The 18,886-nt window shown below is 42.7% G+C and overlaps 1 protein-coding gene across 5 annotated transcripts in view; it reads left to right on the forward strand.

Annotated features, from left to right (window-relative positions):
* The window catches only part of LOC311424328 (tetraspanin-15-like), a 53,951-nt gene that overhangs the window by 13,429 nt on the left and 21,636 nt on the right, over window positions 1-18,886 (forward strand). For 4 of the 5 annotated variants that reach the window (XM_084499375.1, XM_084499372.1, XM_084499374.1 and 1 more), the window contains 2 exons: window positions 13,514-13,588; window positions 16,230-16,325. In XM_084499375.1, coding sequence (XP_084355501.1) covers window positions 13,514-13,588; window positions 16,230-16,325 — 171 coding nt within the window. The remainder of the gene's footprint in view (window positions 1-13,513; window positions 13,589-16,229; window positions 16,326-18,886) is intronic. The other variant, XM_084499373.1, reaches the window with a different exon arrangement.

Genomic DNA, 18,886 nt, shown 5'->3' on the forward strand with positions numbered 1-18,886 from the left:
AAACCTGATTATCACTTCTTTAATTACTTCTCTAATATCCAGAGCACAGACTATTCAATAAAGCCTCCATCTGCTTGCAGTTCTCAGCTAAAGTATATTAGAAAAATTATATGCAAGACCTAGGGATTTTAGCTGCTGATAGAAGTAATTGGTGTTACAAAGACCTGTACTTAATAGGTGGGCTAGGAGCTTAGGCTTGGGAATCAAGTTTTAAGTTGCTGTTTGCTCACCATTAAAATTTGCAAGGCTTGAATAACTGTAAATTGTCTGATGAAGACAGCTTGACTCTGTTTTCAGGAACTTCAGGGTGATTTAGCAAATGGATTGTAAAATAAGTATTTCTCTTAATTAGATGGCCAAGGTGGGGGGAGAGAGGGAGCTGGGTTGGTTTGGTTTAAGATCTGGAAACACTATGGAACAGTCTCTTCCGTGCAGTTTTTTCACTTGATTTCATCCAAATTGACTCTTATTCATAGTGTTTTTAGAGTTCTTTTTGACAAAAACGTGTATCATACTCAGCAACTCTTGCCTGGGTGCTTGGTTCCCACATATTCATCCCATGTATGTTTGACATTCCAAAAAGTTACTAAACCCCTAAATATGCAGAGGCAGTTTCTGCAGAGTTGCATTTGTTTTATGTAGAACAGGAAAGAGATGAGAGTCCAGGTCAGACAAGAAAACCAGCTTTGCCTTTTTTGTGCGTGTCCATTTGGTGAGCTTCTTGGGTGCCTCCCTTTCTGCCTTGGATTGGCCCAAATTCATCACACTGGGCAGAATTTGACCTTTGGTCTGTGAAAGCGAGAGATAGACCACTGCACCAACTCTTTTGGCGTTTTGGAAGTTGTATATATGTATATATACATATATATGTGTATATATATACATATACATATATATATATATATATATATTTGGCTGTACTGCTGTTTCCAAAAGACAGTAATGCCAAGATGTGAAAAGCAAACTCTGGCAACCATCAGAAGCTTTGCCGTTTGTTTTATTTGCAATTCTTATACTTTTTTTCTCTCAAGGTCAGGCTGTGACACGACTTCCCAAGCAGAGCTTGAAGTGTGCCTTTTCTACAGCTTCTGATTGCACATGTAAATAGAAAGACTAAGTGCTAGAAAATGTCATATTTGTCAGGTTTGGAGAGGGGAGCGAAAACGGCTGTGGGGAAATGGGTGGCAATCACAGAGCTATTGTGTGAATGGAGAAGCATCCTTCTCCCAGCAAGACAAATTTCACCTTGAGGACAGTCAGATACTACAGTGATTTGAAGCTTTGGGGCCCTTGCCATTTCTGAATGAAAGCAATCAGAAGAACACATGTGGAGGAGCACTTTGAGGTCTGAGCTGGTCCAAGCAGCTGTTTTTCATAGAATCATAGTATATCCCAAGTTGGAAGAGAACCATAAGGATCATCAAGTCCAACTCCTGACACTGCACAGGTCTACCCAAAAGTTTAGACCATGTGACTAAGTGCACAGCCCAATTGCTTCTTAAATTCAGACAGGCTTGGTGCAGTGACTACTTCACTGGGGAGCCTGTTCCAGTGTGTAACCACCCACTTGGTGAAGAACCTCTTCCTGATGTCCAGCCTAAACTTCCCCTGCCTCAGCTTAACACCATTCCCGGTGGTCCTATCACTGGTGATTACAGTGATTTTGTTCCCAATTGCATGGATAAAGAGGCACAAATTACAGAAAACCTATGTTACAGCAGAGCTATGCAGAGCATCCCTCTGCCCCATCACTAGCCCTAATTATTTATTACCTAAGAGCAACAACTTAAAATCAGTTTTAAGCCAGAGGATTTAAAAAATACCAGTAAATAGCACCTTTCACTTAGTTTTCTTCCATGCCTGGAAACATTGTGTTAACTGTTTAAAGAACTAGTGTTTCCAGGTGCACTGCTTGCACTTAACCCACTCAGATACTTGATTCGGACTAATTCCTCTTCTTTTCAAGGTTCTGGAAAACGTCTTGGTTGAAAGCAGAGCATTTGGAAGGGGTATCCAGTTCACCCATTTGCCATGGATTGCTCAAATCCAGGCCAGCAAAAAGAAACACTCCCTTGAGTATCAGCAGTAAAGAGAGAAACTCCTGAGGCACAGGGTTTGGAACAGGCATCATCCCTGTGCCAAGCTAGCAATGGCTTAAAATGAAAGTCTCATCATGACAACCCACGTGTGGCAACATCCATGGCTTGAGGGGTTTGGTGAGAATTTGGGCTATCCTGGGTTTGCAAAGTTTACAGCTGATGGCTGGAGGTAGCTTTTTCTGCCCCTGCAAAATGAATGAAGGAGAAACAGCCAATTGAGGAGGCAGCATCCCACTCTGCAAAAGAAAATGGGGCATTTATGGGCAATATGGAAATTCCCTTACAGAAAAAAAAAAATTAAAGCAACTTCCAACTGCAGTGGGATTTGAGCAGCATCTCCTTTAGGCTGTTTTTCAGCTATTTCTGCCCTTTTGGGGAATGATCAAGGCAAAAGAGTTGCCCCTTCTGCTCTAGACACAGCAAGAGACCCTGCCACTTGTATTTTCCCATCGACTGCTGCTTCAAGCAGGGAAGGTGAAGATTTCACAGAATCACAGAATGTTAGGGATTGGAAGGGACCTTGAAAGACCATCTAGTCCAATCCCCCTGCTGGAGCAGGAACACCTAGATCAGGTCACACAGGAACACATCCAGGCGGGTTTTGAATGTCTCCAGAGAAGACTCCACAACCCCCCAGGGCAGCCTGTTCCAAAGTTCTGTCACCCTCACCATAAAAAAGCTTTGTCTCATATTTAAGCGGAACCTCCTATGTTCCAGCTTGCACCTGTTGCCCCTTGTCCTATGACTGGATGTCACTCAGCAGAGCCTGGCTCCGTCCTTCCTGACACTTGCCCTTTACAGATTTATAAACATAAATAAGGTCATCCCTCAGTCTCCTCTTCTCCAGGCTGAAGAGACCCAGCTCTCTCAGCCTTTCCTCATAAGGGAGATGTTCCACTCCCTTAATCATCCTCGTGGCTCTGCACTGGACTCTCTCAAGCAGTTCCCTGTCCTTTTTGAACTGAGCGGCCCACAGCTGGACACAATATTCTAGATGTGGTCTCACCAGGGCAGAGTAGAGGGGGAGGAGAACCTCTCTTGACCTACTAATCACACTCCTTCTGATACACACCAGGATACCATTGGCCTTCTTGGGCACAAGGGCACAGTGCTGATTCATGGTCATCTGGTTGTCCACCAGGACCCCCAGGTCCCTTTCCCTTATGTTGCTCTCCAACAGGTCAGTCCACAACTTATACTGGAACCTGGAGTTGTTCTTGCCCAGATGCAGGACTCTTGCCCTCATTATATTTCATTAAATTTCTCCCCGCCCAACTCTGCAGCCTCTCTATGTCTCACTGCATGGCAGCACCGCATACTGGCATGTCAGCCACTCCTTCCTGTTCAGTGTTATCAGCAAACTTACTGACGGTGCAGTCCATTCCCTCATTCAAGTTGATGACTATATCAAAAAGTACTGATCCCAGTACTGACCCTTGAGGGACTCCACTAGTACAGGCCTCCAACTTGACTCCGTCCCCTTGACCACAACCCTCTGGCTTCTTTCCTTCAGGCAGTTCACAGTCCACCTCACTACCCGATCATCCAGACCACACTTCCTCAGTTTAGCTGTGAGGATGCTGTGAGAGACGGTGTCAAATGGCTTTACGGAAATCAAGATAGACACACCCACTGCTTTATCATCATCTATCCATCAGGTTATGTCTTCATAAAAGGCTATCAGGTTGGTTAAACATGACTTCCCCTTGGTGAAGCCATATTGACTGTCCCTAATAACCCTCTTATCCTTGATATGACTAGAGACAGAGCCAAGGACAAGTTGTTCCATCACTGTGGTGGTTTTACCATGCTAGGTAGCTAAACACCACAACCGCTCTCTCACTCTCCCTCTTTAGATGAGGAGGGGAAGAAGTAAAGTAAAGAACAACTCAGGGGTTGAGATAAGGATAATTTAATTAAAGGGAAATAATAATTATTATTATTAAGGAAAGATTATTATGAACGAAACAATTCGAAGGGAAAAGAAAGGGAAAGGGAAAAAAGGAGAAAACAAACAAACAAACAAAACAAATAGAGGCTATGTGGAAGTGCAGAGGAAAGAAGTTTGTCGTGGTTTAACCTGGCCGGCAGCTAAACACCACGCAGCCATTCGCTCACCCTCCCCCTCTCTCTCTGGGACGGGGGAGAGAAATGGAAAGTGAGGCCCATGAGTTGAGATAAAGACAGTTTAATAAGACAGGAAAATAATAATAACAATAATAATATATTAATATTAATATTAATGTTATTAATAATAATAATAATAATACAATGATGATAATACTACTACTACTACTAATATGTACAAACAAGTGATGCACAATGCAGTTGCTCACCACCTGCTGACCGATGCCCAGCCTAACCCCGAGCAGTCCGGCCCCCTCCCCCCGGCTAGCCACCCCTATATACTGTTTAGCATACCGTCAGATGGTATGGAATACCCCTTTGGCTAGTTTGGGTCACCTGTCCTGGGTCTGTCCCCTCCCAGCTCTTACTGCACCCCCAGCCTGCCTGTTGGCAGGACAGAGCAAAAGGCTGAGATGTCCTTGGCTTGGTATAAGCACTGCTCTGCAACAATTAAAACATCGGGGTGTTATCAGCACTCTTCTCATCCTAAGCCAAAACACAGCATTCCACCAGCTACTAGGAAGAAAATTAATTCTGTTCTAACTGAAACCAGGACAAAGTTACTCTCTACTTCCCACAAATTAGCGATGCTTGACCACGTCCTTGAAGCAGGGCCTCAATGCACATAGCCGGTGTTTGAGAGGAGGACAGATGTTTTTACAATGAGAGCCCACCCCTCCCCTCTTTCTCCTGTTTCCACCTTTTATTGCTGAGTGTGACATCAGATGGTATGGAATATCCCTTTGGTTGGTTTAGGTCAGCTACCCTGGTGATTTTTCTCTTCTCACATTTTTGCCCACCCCCTAGGAGGGTTAGAGAGGGTCCTGATTCTGTGCCAGCACTGCTCAGCAATAGACACAACAGTGGTGTGATAACACTGCTGTTCCAGCTACAAGTGCAGAGCACAGCACTGTCTGTGCTGCTGCAGGGAAAGTTAACATTCCAGTCAGACCCAGTAGGACCACTTTACCAGGGATGGAGGTGAGGTTGACTAGTCTGTAGTTGCCCGGGTCCTCCTTCATGCCCTTTTTGAAGACTGGAGTGACATTTGCTTTCCTCTAGTCCTCAGGCACCTCTCCTGATGCCCACGACTTACCAAAGATTATTGAGAGTGGCCTAACAATGACTTCCGCCAGCTCCCTCAGCATCTGTGGGTGTATCCCATCAGGATCCATGGATTTATGGATGTCCAAATTGCTTAATTGGTCCTTAATCCAGGCCTCATCAATAGAGGCAAACTCATCTTTTATCGTGACTTCCTCTGGGGCCACTGCAATACGGTGCTCCTCAGGACAGCCTCCAGCATTATAGACAGAGACAAAGAAAGCATTCAGTAACTCTGCCTTCTCTTTATCTTCTCACCAGGGCACCCACCTCATTCATCAGTGGGCCTACATTGCTTCTAGTGTTAGTTTTATTTACAATATATTTGAAGAAGCCCTTTCTGTTGTCCTTGACCCCACTTGCAAGCTTTAATTCTGAGGCCTTAGCTTTCCTAGTTGCTTCCCCAGCTGACAACAGCCATATATTCCTTCAAAGTGGCCAGCCCATCTTTCCATGATCTGTAGACCCTCCTCTTCCACTTGAGTTTACCCAGCAGTTCCCTGTTTAACCATGCAGGTCTTCTGACTCCCTTTCCTGACTTCCTACCTGTTGGGATGCTCTGATCTTGAGCTTGGAAGAAGCAGTCCTTGAATGCTAACCAACTACCTGGGGCTCCTTTACCTTCAAGTACCCCGTCCCATGGGATTTCCCCTAACAATTGCTTGAAAGGACCAAAGTCGAACCTACTGGGTCCAACAAGGTTGCAATTCTGCTCGGTATTCTGTTCCTGCCACATGAGATCCTGAACCCCACCATCTCATGGTCACTGCAACCAATGCTGCCCTCAGCCTTCACAGCTTCAACCAGTCCCTCCTTGTTAGTGAGGACAAGATCCAGGACACTTCTCTGTAGGATAACCCGACCGAAAGCCCCGGGACAAACGGACACAACGACCAGCTTTCTGTGCCGTAAGCCAATTTATTACTGCATGACATTATCTTATATAGTGTCAAAGCGTCCCACCCAGGAACCCAGGACCCCTCCCACTGTGCTCGCAGGCACCCCAGACCCCTCCTTTCGTGCACGCAGGCACAACCCAGAATAATCCCACATTCTCCATTTTGGAGAAGTGATTTCAGGTTTTGATTTCAAAAGATGCAGGTTTTGGAGGCCAGGTGTACACGACATTCTCCAAATCACGTGTTATAATTCAGGACATTCTAACTAATAGACCAATTGGTCTCTGGGGTGGCAGTTTTTGGTGGGCCTGCAGTGCCCATATTACACACTGAGTGAAGAGGAAAACTTGATAAATAAAGTCTGCTGGTTACAGCATTGCATCAGAAATGCAACCACATTACTGCATCTGAACTGCATCATCCTGGGTTGTCTGGATGAGTTATTACCTTGCCTTGAAGGTCAGCAGGCATTTTTCCATTCACTTTTCTCTGCTTTCAAGGTAGATGAAAGTTAATTGGAGGATGGTTTGTGCAAAGCATCACTGCAAACCCCCAATTGCTCTTTGCAGCCTGAGGGTCTCTCTTTGTTTGCTTGGGTCTGAGGCTTGCTGCCCTGTGGGGCTCAGCTCCTTGCATCAGCAGCAAAGAGTTTCCTCTGGATGTCAATATCAGCAGGTTTCAGCAGTATTGGTTTAAATCCCCAAAAAGCAAATTTCTGGTAATTAGCACACAAAGAGGATCCTCTTGAGAAAGCAATATAAGAAACTTTCCCACAGAGGTTTGCTTAGGGATATGCATATTTTTTTTTTCTTGTTAAGCCCGCTGATTATATAGTTCTCCGATTAGAAGCTCTCTAAACAAAACCACCATTTTCTTGTTTTTTCTGCTTTGCTACACAGAGGGGTCAATAAATGAGCAAACCTGATATTTATGCAGCAGCAAGTGTTCAGGATTGCTAGGGGAGCTGAGCACTTAATTAACTCTGGAGCAAATGCTTGAAGTGAAAGGAGCAGAGCCTGGATCTGCTGTGACAGGGCTTTGGGCCAGGCAGGTAGCGATGCTCTTCGCAGGTAGCCTTTTGCACTGTGTTTGCCTAAGGAGCTCCTCTATGAACTGGACTAAGCATCTGAAGCCCTCTCATGTGTGGGGCAGATCTATAATTGCTAAAACATCAAAATCCCAGAAAGGTACAGTCAGAAAAAGCTCTCTACATCTAATTTGTTCTCCTTTAAATCTATTTTTTTCATATATAGTAATTATTATTTAATTTGACTGAGACAAAGTAGGAGCCCCGGAGCAGCAAGAGGAGCTTTCTGCAAGCAGTAGTAGCTGATCTCCTCCATTAAGGGTTAGTCACCTCTTGGCTGGGGCTTTTTAATCACTGCAACATGCTTTAAATGGAGATTCATTTTGGCTCAGGTTTGGCACCAGGGGAGAAGAGGGAGCTGGAGCCGTGTAGGTGTTTGTCACATTTATTTGCACTTCCACATTGAATTTCTTGCTGTGAACCCATTCACTGTCTTTCTAGGAGCAGGTTGGGAAGGTTTTGCAAGCAGAAAAGCATAGTTTATCCTTCCCAAGCTGGATATGTTAAGTATCACCAGCAAACTTCTAGCTGTTCCATTCCTTTATTTGGTACTTGCTCTTTTTTTTTTTTTTTCTCTTTCTTTTTTTTCTTTTTCCTTTTTTTTTTTTTTTCTTTTTCTTTTGAATCACAGAACTAAATTAGTCATTGCAATAATAACAGCCAGCCTTGCAGTGAATTAGTGGGGCTTCACGCCTTCTGGAAAGCCCAGTAAATACTGATTTTATAAAGTCCTTCCAAAAATCCTTCAACTGTGGATTATTTATGGACATGGACAACCAGATGTTTCTGGTTCTGGTTTCTCACAGGTGGAATTGCAGGGTCATTGCTCTGGGATGTTATCCACATGCATTGCAGAACATGTTAAAAACATCTTTCACCAGATGGCAAAATCAATGTGGACCTTTCAGTGGAAGTATTGTTTGGAGTTTGCATAACCAGATGCGAACAAGCATCTTCAGAGTTACTATCCTTTTCAGTATGATTTTCTTATTTATTATTTTTTTGATAGTAGTTATAGCCTATGCTGTATTTTCACTGCCTAAAGAGAACTGTCAGTGGTGCCCTAGTGTTCTTCAAAGTTGATGCTACCCATTGTGTGATGATGAGATGCTGGTGAGCATTGGATGAAGCTCAAGGAGTTTTCTTTTTGCAAAGTCTGAGATGATATTAATAGCATCCAACTGGTTTGATCTGTATTAGGAGTTTGCAGTGCATTGCCTGATGCTTTCTATAGGATTGAGCTGATTGTGCCATAGAAATATTTTTTTTTATGATTGGGGAGGAAAGCAACAGGTACATACATCTTTGGAAAGAGGTGAAATTTGATAGTTTGGCCCTCAAACTCTGAAATAAGTTAGATTTGCAGAGAGACGTCACTCATGGAACTGCATGGACAGGACTGTAGGAAGTACTATCCACCCCTATTCATAAAAAAACTCCTTCTCTGTGTTTTTTTTTTGTGGGGAGGATGAGTGTGTTGCAGCTCAACCTGGTGCACTGCAGCATCTGTCTTGGTCTCAAGATAGGAGCAGAGAGTAGCAGGGCTTTAGCTAAGGAAGCATTAACAGCTTGTTAGCAGCTGAAAGTCTATAAAAGCCTAAATGAGGGAAAAACGGTTTTCTGTCATGTGAGGGGAGCAGAAGGGGGTATAACTGGTATTCAGGAGGGCAGAGCTGGCATCTGTGGTACTGGGTGGAGGCAGAGCTGTTGTATGGAGGAAGGGGCTCTTGGGTAGTCCCAGACAATTATTTACAGGACTACCAGCCATTTGGGGAATAAAAACAGGTTTCTTGTTTATTTAAATTATGAAGTATAAAGGAAATGTGTATTTTGACTCAAAGCTTGGCAAAAACTTGTGTGAAACCCGGGTAGGCATAGTTATGAGTCTCAGCCTGGGAGGATGGGCAGGAGGGGTATGTTGTGTGCTGCAGAAATAAGACACCATGCTTAATAAAGAAGGTGTTCTGCAAAGTCTCATCGTCTCCTCATCTGGGCTTTGTTGTTTTCATTTAATCTGTGTAGGGGAGGCATTTCTGAGAGATCTTCTGAGATTTTTTATTTCTTCAAAGCACATTTGAAAGCTCTCTTCCAATGTAGGAATAAATAATTGTTTGAATTTTCAGAGGAAGGGCTGCATGCAAGCGCCTTTCAGGGAAAAAAAAAAAAAAAAAAAAAAAAAAAGTAAAGAGAGCCATTCTGTGTAGGAGAAATCTTTAACACATCATTATGAAGTATTATCTCTTTAAAAGCACTACATAAAATCGAATCTGTGATGAAACTAGCTGGATGTAGATTTCTGTGCTTATGTAAAATGGGGGATGCCTTCATGCCTGGTCTGGATGAAGGCAGAGGATATGGCAGACTCTTGCAAAGGGCATGACTTAGAGGCCTACCAGGCTGAGTGAAAGGTTTATTTTTTACATGCCTCTGCATTGTCCCTTCATGAGCATGTCAGGTACGTTTCACATGGCTACACTTTTGAGCTGTTTTCGTTTATCAAGGGGGGACGACCAATTCCTTCTCTGGATACGCAGGAATATGGCAAAACTTGAGGATTGGAGAGGGGAGGGGAGGGGAGGGGAGGGGAGGGGAGGGGAGGGGAGGGGAGGGGAGGGGAGGGGAGGGGAGGGGAGGGGAGGGGAGGGGAGGGGAGGGGAGGGGAGGGGAGAAACTGCTTTTTTTTTTTTTTTTCTCTTGTGCTTTTATGTCATTTTAGGAGCTCTTTTCCATCCTTGAAGCCGCATCCTTTCCCGTACTCATCCCTGGCAAAAAGAGCCTCCCTCTACCATCCCAAATCCCAATAGTATCACACCTGGGCTGAACACATTTGAGCCTCCCATGGCCATAAGTGTCTTGAGGGCACCTGTGCTCAGGGTCGAGCAGATCCATGCAAGGAGCTTGCAGCTCCCTCTGTGGCTGCAGGCTCCTTGAATGGACTGACTCCTGAATAAATCCCTGAATGGCTTATTCATTGTTCAACCTAGTGCATCCAACATTCCCATGGTTCCTACCCTAATTCATGGTGATCCTTTCAGCCTCACGTGAACATGTTTAAGCTGGAAATTTGAGGCAGCTGCGTGCTGCTCATGGTCTGGAAATGAAACACAAGCAGGTTTGCACTCCTTTATCAGCCAAAACCCATGTCTAGAATTGTTTGCTAATAAACTTCACAGCAAGACATTCTATCTGGTATACAGAGGATGGTATCCTAGAGGATGTATGGGAAGGGACTGCACCAGACAGCCTATATATTGCTTATGCAAAGTAATGCTAATGAATAAGGTTGTTCCCCAAACTGGAAGGAGACATGTCTTTAAGCTAGGGTTAATTCAGGTCAGGATTCATAGATGGCCAAGAGTGTGAGGAGCACCTTTGCTCTGGGATGGTCAGGGTGAGGATGTAGAGCACGGCCCCTGGAATCTCTCCTCCCACTCTCGGTTTGGCTTCCAGAGAGATTAATGATGAACAAAACAGAGCTGGAGACTGTTAGAGGAGGAAAGGAGCAGCTCTGAGCTCTGCTGATCACAGGAATAGGGGTGATTAACCCTAAGTGATTAACCCTCAAAGTATTTGAGGAAATTAAGCAATATAATTTATTGTGAAATTTTAGATCGATGAGCTACTTGCTTGCCCTGTGCAATTGCTTCACTGCACAGGGAATATTTTTGCAATAATGGGGGGGGGGGGGAACAGCTTCTTGGCACATTGTTTTATTAAAAAAAAAAAAAACAACACCTTTTTTTGTGATTTTTTTAGCTTGTTGCAAACCTGCAGCAGCTCAAGGCAGGATTAAATGCTGTTTAATGTGGATTTTTGTTCTTTAATTTATGCTGCTGGAGTCTTTTTAAGGAAAAAAAAATGCTAATTTATCCATGTGCAGTCTGACAGACATCAAGGACTGCAATGCACTTGTTAAAGAGATAATCACAGATGTTGCCAGCAGTTTTGCCCTTACGTGTGTTCCAGTTACCAGCGGTTGCTGCAGTCCTTGGAAAAGCCAAGCAAAGTGCCACTTTCTGCTAGTGTCTATGCAGCCAGTGGGGGTTTGCATGCTCCATTCAGCCATTATTTGGGATAAGAACAGCCAGTGTTCATTCAGGCTGCACTTTTGCAAGGCTTACACTGGAGACTGGGGTTCTAGTCGCTATTCTTGTAAATCCTCCTTAAATTAGGGGAAATTGTGTCCTTTATGGAGGCAAGGTTATATATTGCATGGTCCAGGAAGAGCTGGGCATCACCAATGTGACTTCCCAGGTTGGCAGTTTAGCTCTTGTAAGGAGAGTTAGCTCTTAAAAGGAGAGGTTAGCTCTTGCAGTCAGCCTCAGCCAGCTTATCTCTTTCCATGTCTGTCTTCCCAAGTAGTGTTAGCACTTCTCATCCACTTAAAAAGACTGTGAGCTATGCTCTTTCTTCAGGTTTTCTCTTGGAAACTGTGGATTTTTCTGGCTGTGAACCTCATCTGATGAAGTATTTGAAAGCAGTCATTTTTCCAATAGCCAGGTACAGCCAGCATTCCATGGACATATGCAAACTGTGCCCACATTTGTTTATAAACCAAATGAGACTCCTGGATATTAAATATTACCCTTGATTTCAATATGCATGGAGCAGGCTGAATTGTATTACATAAATCTTTATATCTTGATTTGACAAGCTATACAGCAGAAACACAGACCACAAGAAGGAAATAGAGTGTAGAACAAAGAAATCAGTGTGCAATGGCCAAAACACTGGAAAGAGGTTGGTTAGCAGCCCAAAAATCAGAAAGTTTTCTCTTTTCTCACAGTGGAAATATTGATAAGAGTTAGCACCTTTTTTTTTTTTTCACTTTTCTTTTTCATTTTTTTCTGGTAAATGGGGTACAAAGTGCTCATTTTTTTTACAGTTTAACTAAAGTTGAAAATACTGAAAAAGCGGAAAAATGTTTCCAAACGGTGATTTCCTCTCTGTCTCACTGATTGCCACCTTGCTGTAGCATTGTATGACCTATACATGCCTTGTTTGGTAAAACTATCAACCATGTCACCTTGGGCTTCTTACCAAATCAACCTCTTACTAATCAGTACAGATGTGTTCACTTCTTGCATATTGTCTCTGACTACAAGAGAATGGGTATTTGGTCAGTTGTATTCCTTAATTATGAGATTCCCTTCCCAGTTAGATCTGATTTAGATGGTGATGAAAATGGTGCTGCTTCTGTAGTGGGATTACACTAGTTGGCTCTTAGCAAATGAACATGGTGCAAAACTCAGCCAGGGACAGCTAATTAAAACCCCTACAGTTCTGGGTTTAAGTGGCATGCTGCTGCAGTGTTGCTTTGGTTTTGCCAAACTTGGGAAATAATTTCTGGGTGTGCTTTGTAAACAGGCTCTTCTGATAAGCCAGTGGTCAAAGTGAATATCACAGTAATAAATCACCTCCCCCCACTTTATTTCTTTAACTTGCTTTTAGATTTTTAGCTAGTTACCATGGTAACTTTCCACCTCCCTTTTTCTGGTGAGTGTCCAAAGTCACAGATGGAGGTAGCCTTGGGGAGATGCATGTGAGCCAAGCAAAGCTTTGCTGTCTGTCTTCTGCAAAGTTGGATGCAACCCCATATGGGACACCTCAAATAGGGACTGAAGCTTTATGAGACTGATGGGTGTAGGCTGCAGGAATACCAGACCTCCTAGTTTAAGTTGTTTCCTCCATCAGGACATTGATTGCCAGCCTAAATTTGTTGCCACAATGAGTTCTGGCAGAGATATGAGTTACTGCCTGTACTCTGGAGTTGGTTGACCCTACATTGGATGTCTGGCTTGGAAACATCAGTGTTCAAACAACCACTGGCATTCCATCACAAAAGGTGTTGACTTTTCTGTGGACATCTATATCCACTCAGAGATAACAATTGCCTCCACTGCATCTGTTTTACCCATGTCCCCATGCAGAATTTGGCCATCCAGATTGCATTTGGTTTGTGTTTTTTTAATTCATTCTTGCTTCCTGCCACTCATTATACATGGGAGCAAATTTAGGACAGAGATTTTCAGAAGAGATTTGCAGCTCTCTGGAGCAATTGTAATGAAATGGTCTAAGTGTTTCTAAGCACCTCATGGTTTCCAGGTCTCCCTCTTCAAAGTTGGCTGGTAGCCGGCACAGCCTTGCTTGGAGCAGGGCTAATCCTTCTCTTTTTTTTTTTTTTTTTTTTTTTTCAGTTCTTCTGGGTTCTTCTGATTATCTTTCTTATGGAGCTGCTGCTGATATGCATTGAAATCATCTTTGAAAGCAAGGTGAGTGCAATCAGGAGGCTGGAGAGCTGCACATTTGCTTAGCATGGCAGCATACTGCAGCCCTGCATGTCATCAGGGGAAATTTCCTTCTCACCTCAAGTATGTGTCCGTGTATGTCCTGAAACTGGAAGAATTTCATTTTTCTTGCTCTTCTTGGGTTGTGCCTTGCACTCCGGAGCTGCAGCAGACCTACAGCACCACCCAGAGCTCCTGCCACAGTGGCAGCTCCCATGCAGCCAAAAATTTTTTTTCTTTTTTTCTTTTTCTTTTTTTTTTTTTTTTCAAGGGGACTCATTAAGTTCCTCACCTCACTTTTGTTAATTGCTGGCTTGTATTTGCAAGGACAGGATTGAGTTATAGATGAACTAAGAAACATCAGTGAACACTTCCAGTGCATGTCCTTTCTGTCTGCCCACATTCTGCTGAAGAAACCCTGCCATTTTCAATCTTATTTTACCATTGTAATTGATCAAATGATTAAATATCAAATCTCAGTTTCTGATGGCTCAAGGAATGTGCAGACCAGGAGAGTAACATCTGAAATAAGTACTTAGGGACTATAAAAATCAATTCACTTTTGCACAAACAGCTTGATGCTTTCAAACCTGTAAAGGTTGGTGGGCTATGGGCAGTTTGAGGATTTAGGTACTTGGTGAGCCCCAAAGTGGAAGAGAGGCAAAGGAGGAGGTCATTGCCTTTTGGATGCTGCATCAAATTTTGTCCAGCAGATTTTGAGAGCTCTCCAAAACTCTCCAATTATGGGAAAATTAAGGGTATTGGGTCACCAGCAGGGAGACATGATTCTCTAAGGAAAATCAGCACTTGAGTCTTTCCCATGTATAGAAAATCAATATGTGCTGACACACAGTGGCTTTATTTTCATGAAAATTGGCATGAAATCCTCTGCTTTGCTCCAGCTGTCTACCTTTGTCTGCCAGCATTCAGCACCATCCTGTGCTTCAGACATGTTGCATGGAATCCGTAGAGAGAGGGGATCACAGCTTTATGATTAAGCTCAAGGGTACAATAAAACCATTGGTGTGTAAATTGTCCCTTAATTTAAATTTAACAGGCAATATCAAAACCCAATTAAAAATCAAACAATGAAGGAAAGAGAAAAGAGAGATACAATGTTACGAATCCATTTAACCTAAAATTGTTAGGAGGCACAAATCTGTATTTGCAACAATGTTTGTTTATTAAACTTGTTAGAAAGATTTAATTGGATTTAGTATTAAATAAGATGGTGGGAAGGGTGCAATGAGGAATTAATTTGGTGTCCTTGTAGCTGTTGGAATTTTGAAATATACCCTGTTGATATGTAATTTTTTTTAAATTTTTTTGAGATTATTGAAGATAACTGATTCGTTGTCCTTGAAGCAAAGTGAGTGGAGATGTCTCATAACAGAACTTAATGATTTAACCCTGCAACATTTAGCTCCAAACTTGAAGTCAAGATTTAATTTGAGACACTGCCCTCTAGACTGATGTCTTCTTGGAGAGTGACAAGATTTCAGGGTGAGCCTACATAGGGGAAAAAAACAGGGAACAGTGAAGCTCAGGCATTGCCTGTTGTGATGCTTGTAGCAGTGGGAAAAACACAAATTAACATTTTAATAAACTTCCACATGAGCAATTTCTTAAAGGCTTTTTAAGTTCCCCTTCCCTGATCTCTTGCTGTTGGCAGGCTTTGTTTAATACTCCGATACGCCTTCATTTTTTTTCTCCAATGTTCTTCTTCCTTTTCCCAGTTTGCCCACCCTCTAATTTTCATGTCAGAGCGAATTATGAAGAACAATGTTTTCTCCCCCCTTCTTTCTCCCTGCTTCTAACTCAGAAAAGGTTCCCTTTTCCTTCATAAATCTCTCTGCCTGGTGCTTTGTCAGGAACCAAATGGCAAACCTGTGGTGTGCTTTGGCTTTGCATAAAACATTTTACGGCTCTGCTTCCAGCTCACTAATAAGCTTTCCATTCATCTGTGAAATGCATTTTTCATCCAGTTAGTCTTCAATTTGAAATGCCTGATGTGTCAAAGTGTCCTCAGAGATACAGCACAGAGAGCATCAGAGAGAACCCAGACCGGTTGTGCTGCTGCCTCTCCAGGCACAATTAAATTGCTGGATGATTTGTTGGGATTAGCAGTGATTGAGGGCTCTTACGAGGTCTCTGCTCCTGTGTTGTTTTCCTCATCTGAGGGAAATACCACCACACAGCTGGTGGAGTTGGCTATCACAGGGCATTTTGGCTATTACGGCTGCTTCTAATGCTTGTGAGGGGTTACAGTTATGTCGGTGGATGGGATTTGAGGGCTTTAGGGAGCTCCCAAAGAAGTCACCCTAAAAAATCAATTTAATATGCAGCATATAGGAAAAGTCAAATGAGTAAAGGATCACTTTACGAGATCAATTGCAGCATGCAGGCAACAGAGAGATGCTATGAGATGCTGCTAACCAAGAGTGCTCAAAAATGATGAATTTTTCCCCAAGAAACAGGGTTGTGACATCATATGGGTTAGATTCTTACTCTGGTAACAGCTGGTGAAGCTTGCTATGAAAAGTTTTCTCTGCATATTTTTCATGGTTTGTAATATTTTCACATAGTCTGTTCCATATGTGAACTGTGATTTTTGCTTTTTCCTCAGATGAATGCGGTATTCCACTCCAACATCCAAGAGGGCATCCGACACTATTACGATGACCTCGACTTCAAGAATATCTTGGATTTTGTACAAGAAAAGGTTTGATTTTGCACAGGGGACAGCACTGGGGAGGTCTGTCTGTGAAGTTTTTCAAGCATATTATACTTCTGTGAATGGGAAACACAATGAGTGATTTACTTTGTGCATCATTGCTCCTTTTACCTAGCTTTACACTGTGCTGCTCCCCAAGCCTATTCCACAGGTGATTTTGGCCAGCCTGTGCTCCTGTGAGAACTATGAAAAGCATGTTCAATTCTGTAATGGAGCACAGACGAGAAGACCCCACCCATATATTTATATTTCCCATTCCTGATTGAAAACTGCCTGATTTTTTTTTTTTTTATTGCTGTCACAAACTGCATGGAAACAGTAGGTATAGGAATGAAATATAATGCACAAAAGCTGCTTTGGGAATGTGGTAACTCTTAGGTGGGCCACCTTAGATAACTTTCTTTTCTGGGACATGTCATCTGCAGCCAGGCAAGCACTTGACTGATAGCTGATGTGTTTCCACATGGTAGCTGTGAGGAGAGCTCCTAGTTTTCCATGGGCAGCACTGCAAGCTGCCCCATGGACTCGTGAGAGAAGTGCTAGTCTGCACCTTATCTGGTGTTGGGGCTTGCAATGTCTCCTCTATTTTTTTTGTTTGTTTGTTTGATTTAATTGTGTGTTTTCACATGTCTTAATCGTGATACCTAATGCTTAGAGCCTTCCAGATCTTGGCAGCATCCTTCCCCTATTCTCAAGCCAACCTGCAGTTCGATAAACTATTCACCTTGCAGCTGTCTATTTTTAACCAAACTTTTGATATTCCTCTGCCACTGTTGCCTTGTATTTCATGCACTGTGTGTTTTTTTGAGTTGCCTGTGGTTTCTAGTCCTGCTTTTTATTAAATTAACATGCCTTCCTAATTACTGTCCTCTACCTCCAGCTAGATGGTTTCCCACAAGCCCCTTTACTTCCATCTCACAAAACCCCAGGTAATCATGCCTCAGCAAAGCAATGATGCATCCCTCCAAGTACATTGAAAAGCCAGACTGAGGGAATAATCCATGATGTGGTACCACTCAGAAACAAAATCCCTAATTTATACACAGGATTAAGGCAAGAGATTGAGTTGTGTTGCCAGCAATAGGTTATTGATGAAACTCTGCCTTGCTAACCATTCTCTGAGAAGCTGTTTTGCTGCAGTATAGTTTAGGACACACTTTGTATCACACATGCATTCAGCAGAGAGCTTGCAGACCTAATTTAAAGTCAAACTTGAAGCTTTTGTCCACACCATTAGGAGTTTGGCCATTTTGGACAAGTATGGTTGGCTCTAACATATGTGTTTTTCCAGTAAAATGAGGACCTGCTCCTGGGAATTAAGGAAAAGTAGATTTGCTGCTGTTTTGAGCAAGGATATGAAGTTTGACTGTTATTTGTTTTATTGTGAAAGGAAACACTCAGCTCAAAGCATTTGATGAATTCTTCGAGGAAAAAAGAAAAAAAAAAAAAGTGGAAAAAGCAAAACCTCAAGATCTAGGAGAGGTAAAAGGGAGAAATTACATCCAACTTGCATGCTCACAGCTTGGTTTTGCCAGTAGAGCTGCTTTTCAGAGCTGCTTTCTCTCACCTCAGCTTGATTTCTCTCCTTTCATTGTGGGTTGGAGCATCATAAATATATAAATCTTATCTCTAGCTTTGAAGGAGACCAAGAAGCTCCTTCCTCTTTGATGTAGTTGAAATTCAAGGCTGGTGGTGGCCTCCACATTCCCTTCTCTTTTTAAATACCTACTTCTGACTCTTGGAGTTGTCATTACTGAACCAAATGCATTAATAAAACTGGAAGACCTCTAAAGGTTTCAAGACTTCACTGATCTCAAGAAAGATCTTAATCTTTTTTTAAAGTTTGGCTCCAACCTCTCTAAAAAGGTGCTGTAATTCAGTCCTCTCTGTATGAATGATAAATGGATGCTGCCACAAGCCAACACAAATGCATGTGGAAACTATCCTTGATGAGCCCTGGCAAGGAGGTTAGACCACAGATCTCTAGATAAAGCAGATCTGTTTGCGGGAAGGTTTTTGTATCTCCAAACAACCAAAGACTAGGCACTTATTATATAATCCCACCCCCTTTTTATGACATTTTTGTGTCTACTTCCTCACTTGAGTTTTTGTTTAAGTTTTCAGGGGGAGATATTCATCTCATAGCATTTCTCTCTGTACTAGAAGTTAATGGCTACTTCTAATATTGCCGATAAGTTTTTAGCATCCACACATTTTCTTCTGTAGCAAGAGAAGGAGCTTTGCAAGAACTTGCTGCTCATTGCTGCGAGTTTTTGTATTAGAGTATAATTTGCAAGCCGGGAATGACAGCAACATCAGCAATTGAAATGCATCCTACTGAGATAGGAGTGGGGAGAAGCAGTGCAGAAGCATAATTTCTTTTAAGAGAGAAAATCACAGCATTCTTGCATTCTTGCTGTTCTAGGCATTATGCTCAGCAACACTTGGATTAGATTAAAAAAATGGTGGAGTTGCTGATGCCAGTGGTCTCATAATGACTTGGACTTGGCTCCTGTGGGGCTTTACAAGACCCAAGCAGCCCAAACCAC

The sequence above is a fragment of the Aythya ferina genome, assembly GCF_964211825.1.
Source record: "Aythya ferina genome assembly, chromosome: 27".
NCBI lineage: Eukaryota > Metazoa > Chordata > Aves > Anseriformes > Anatidae > Aythya > Aythya ferina.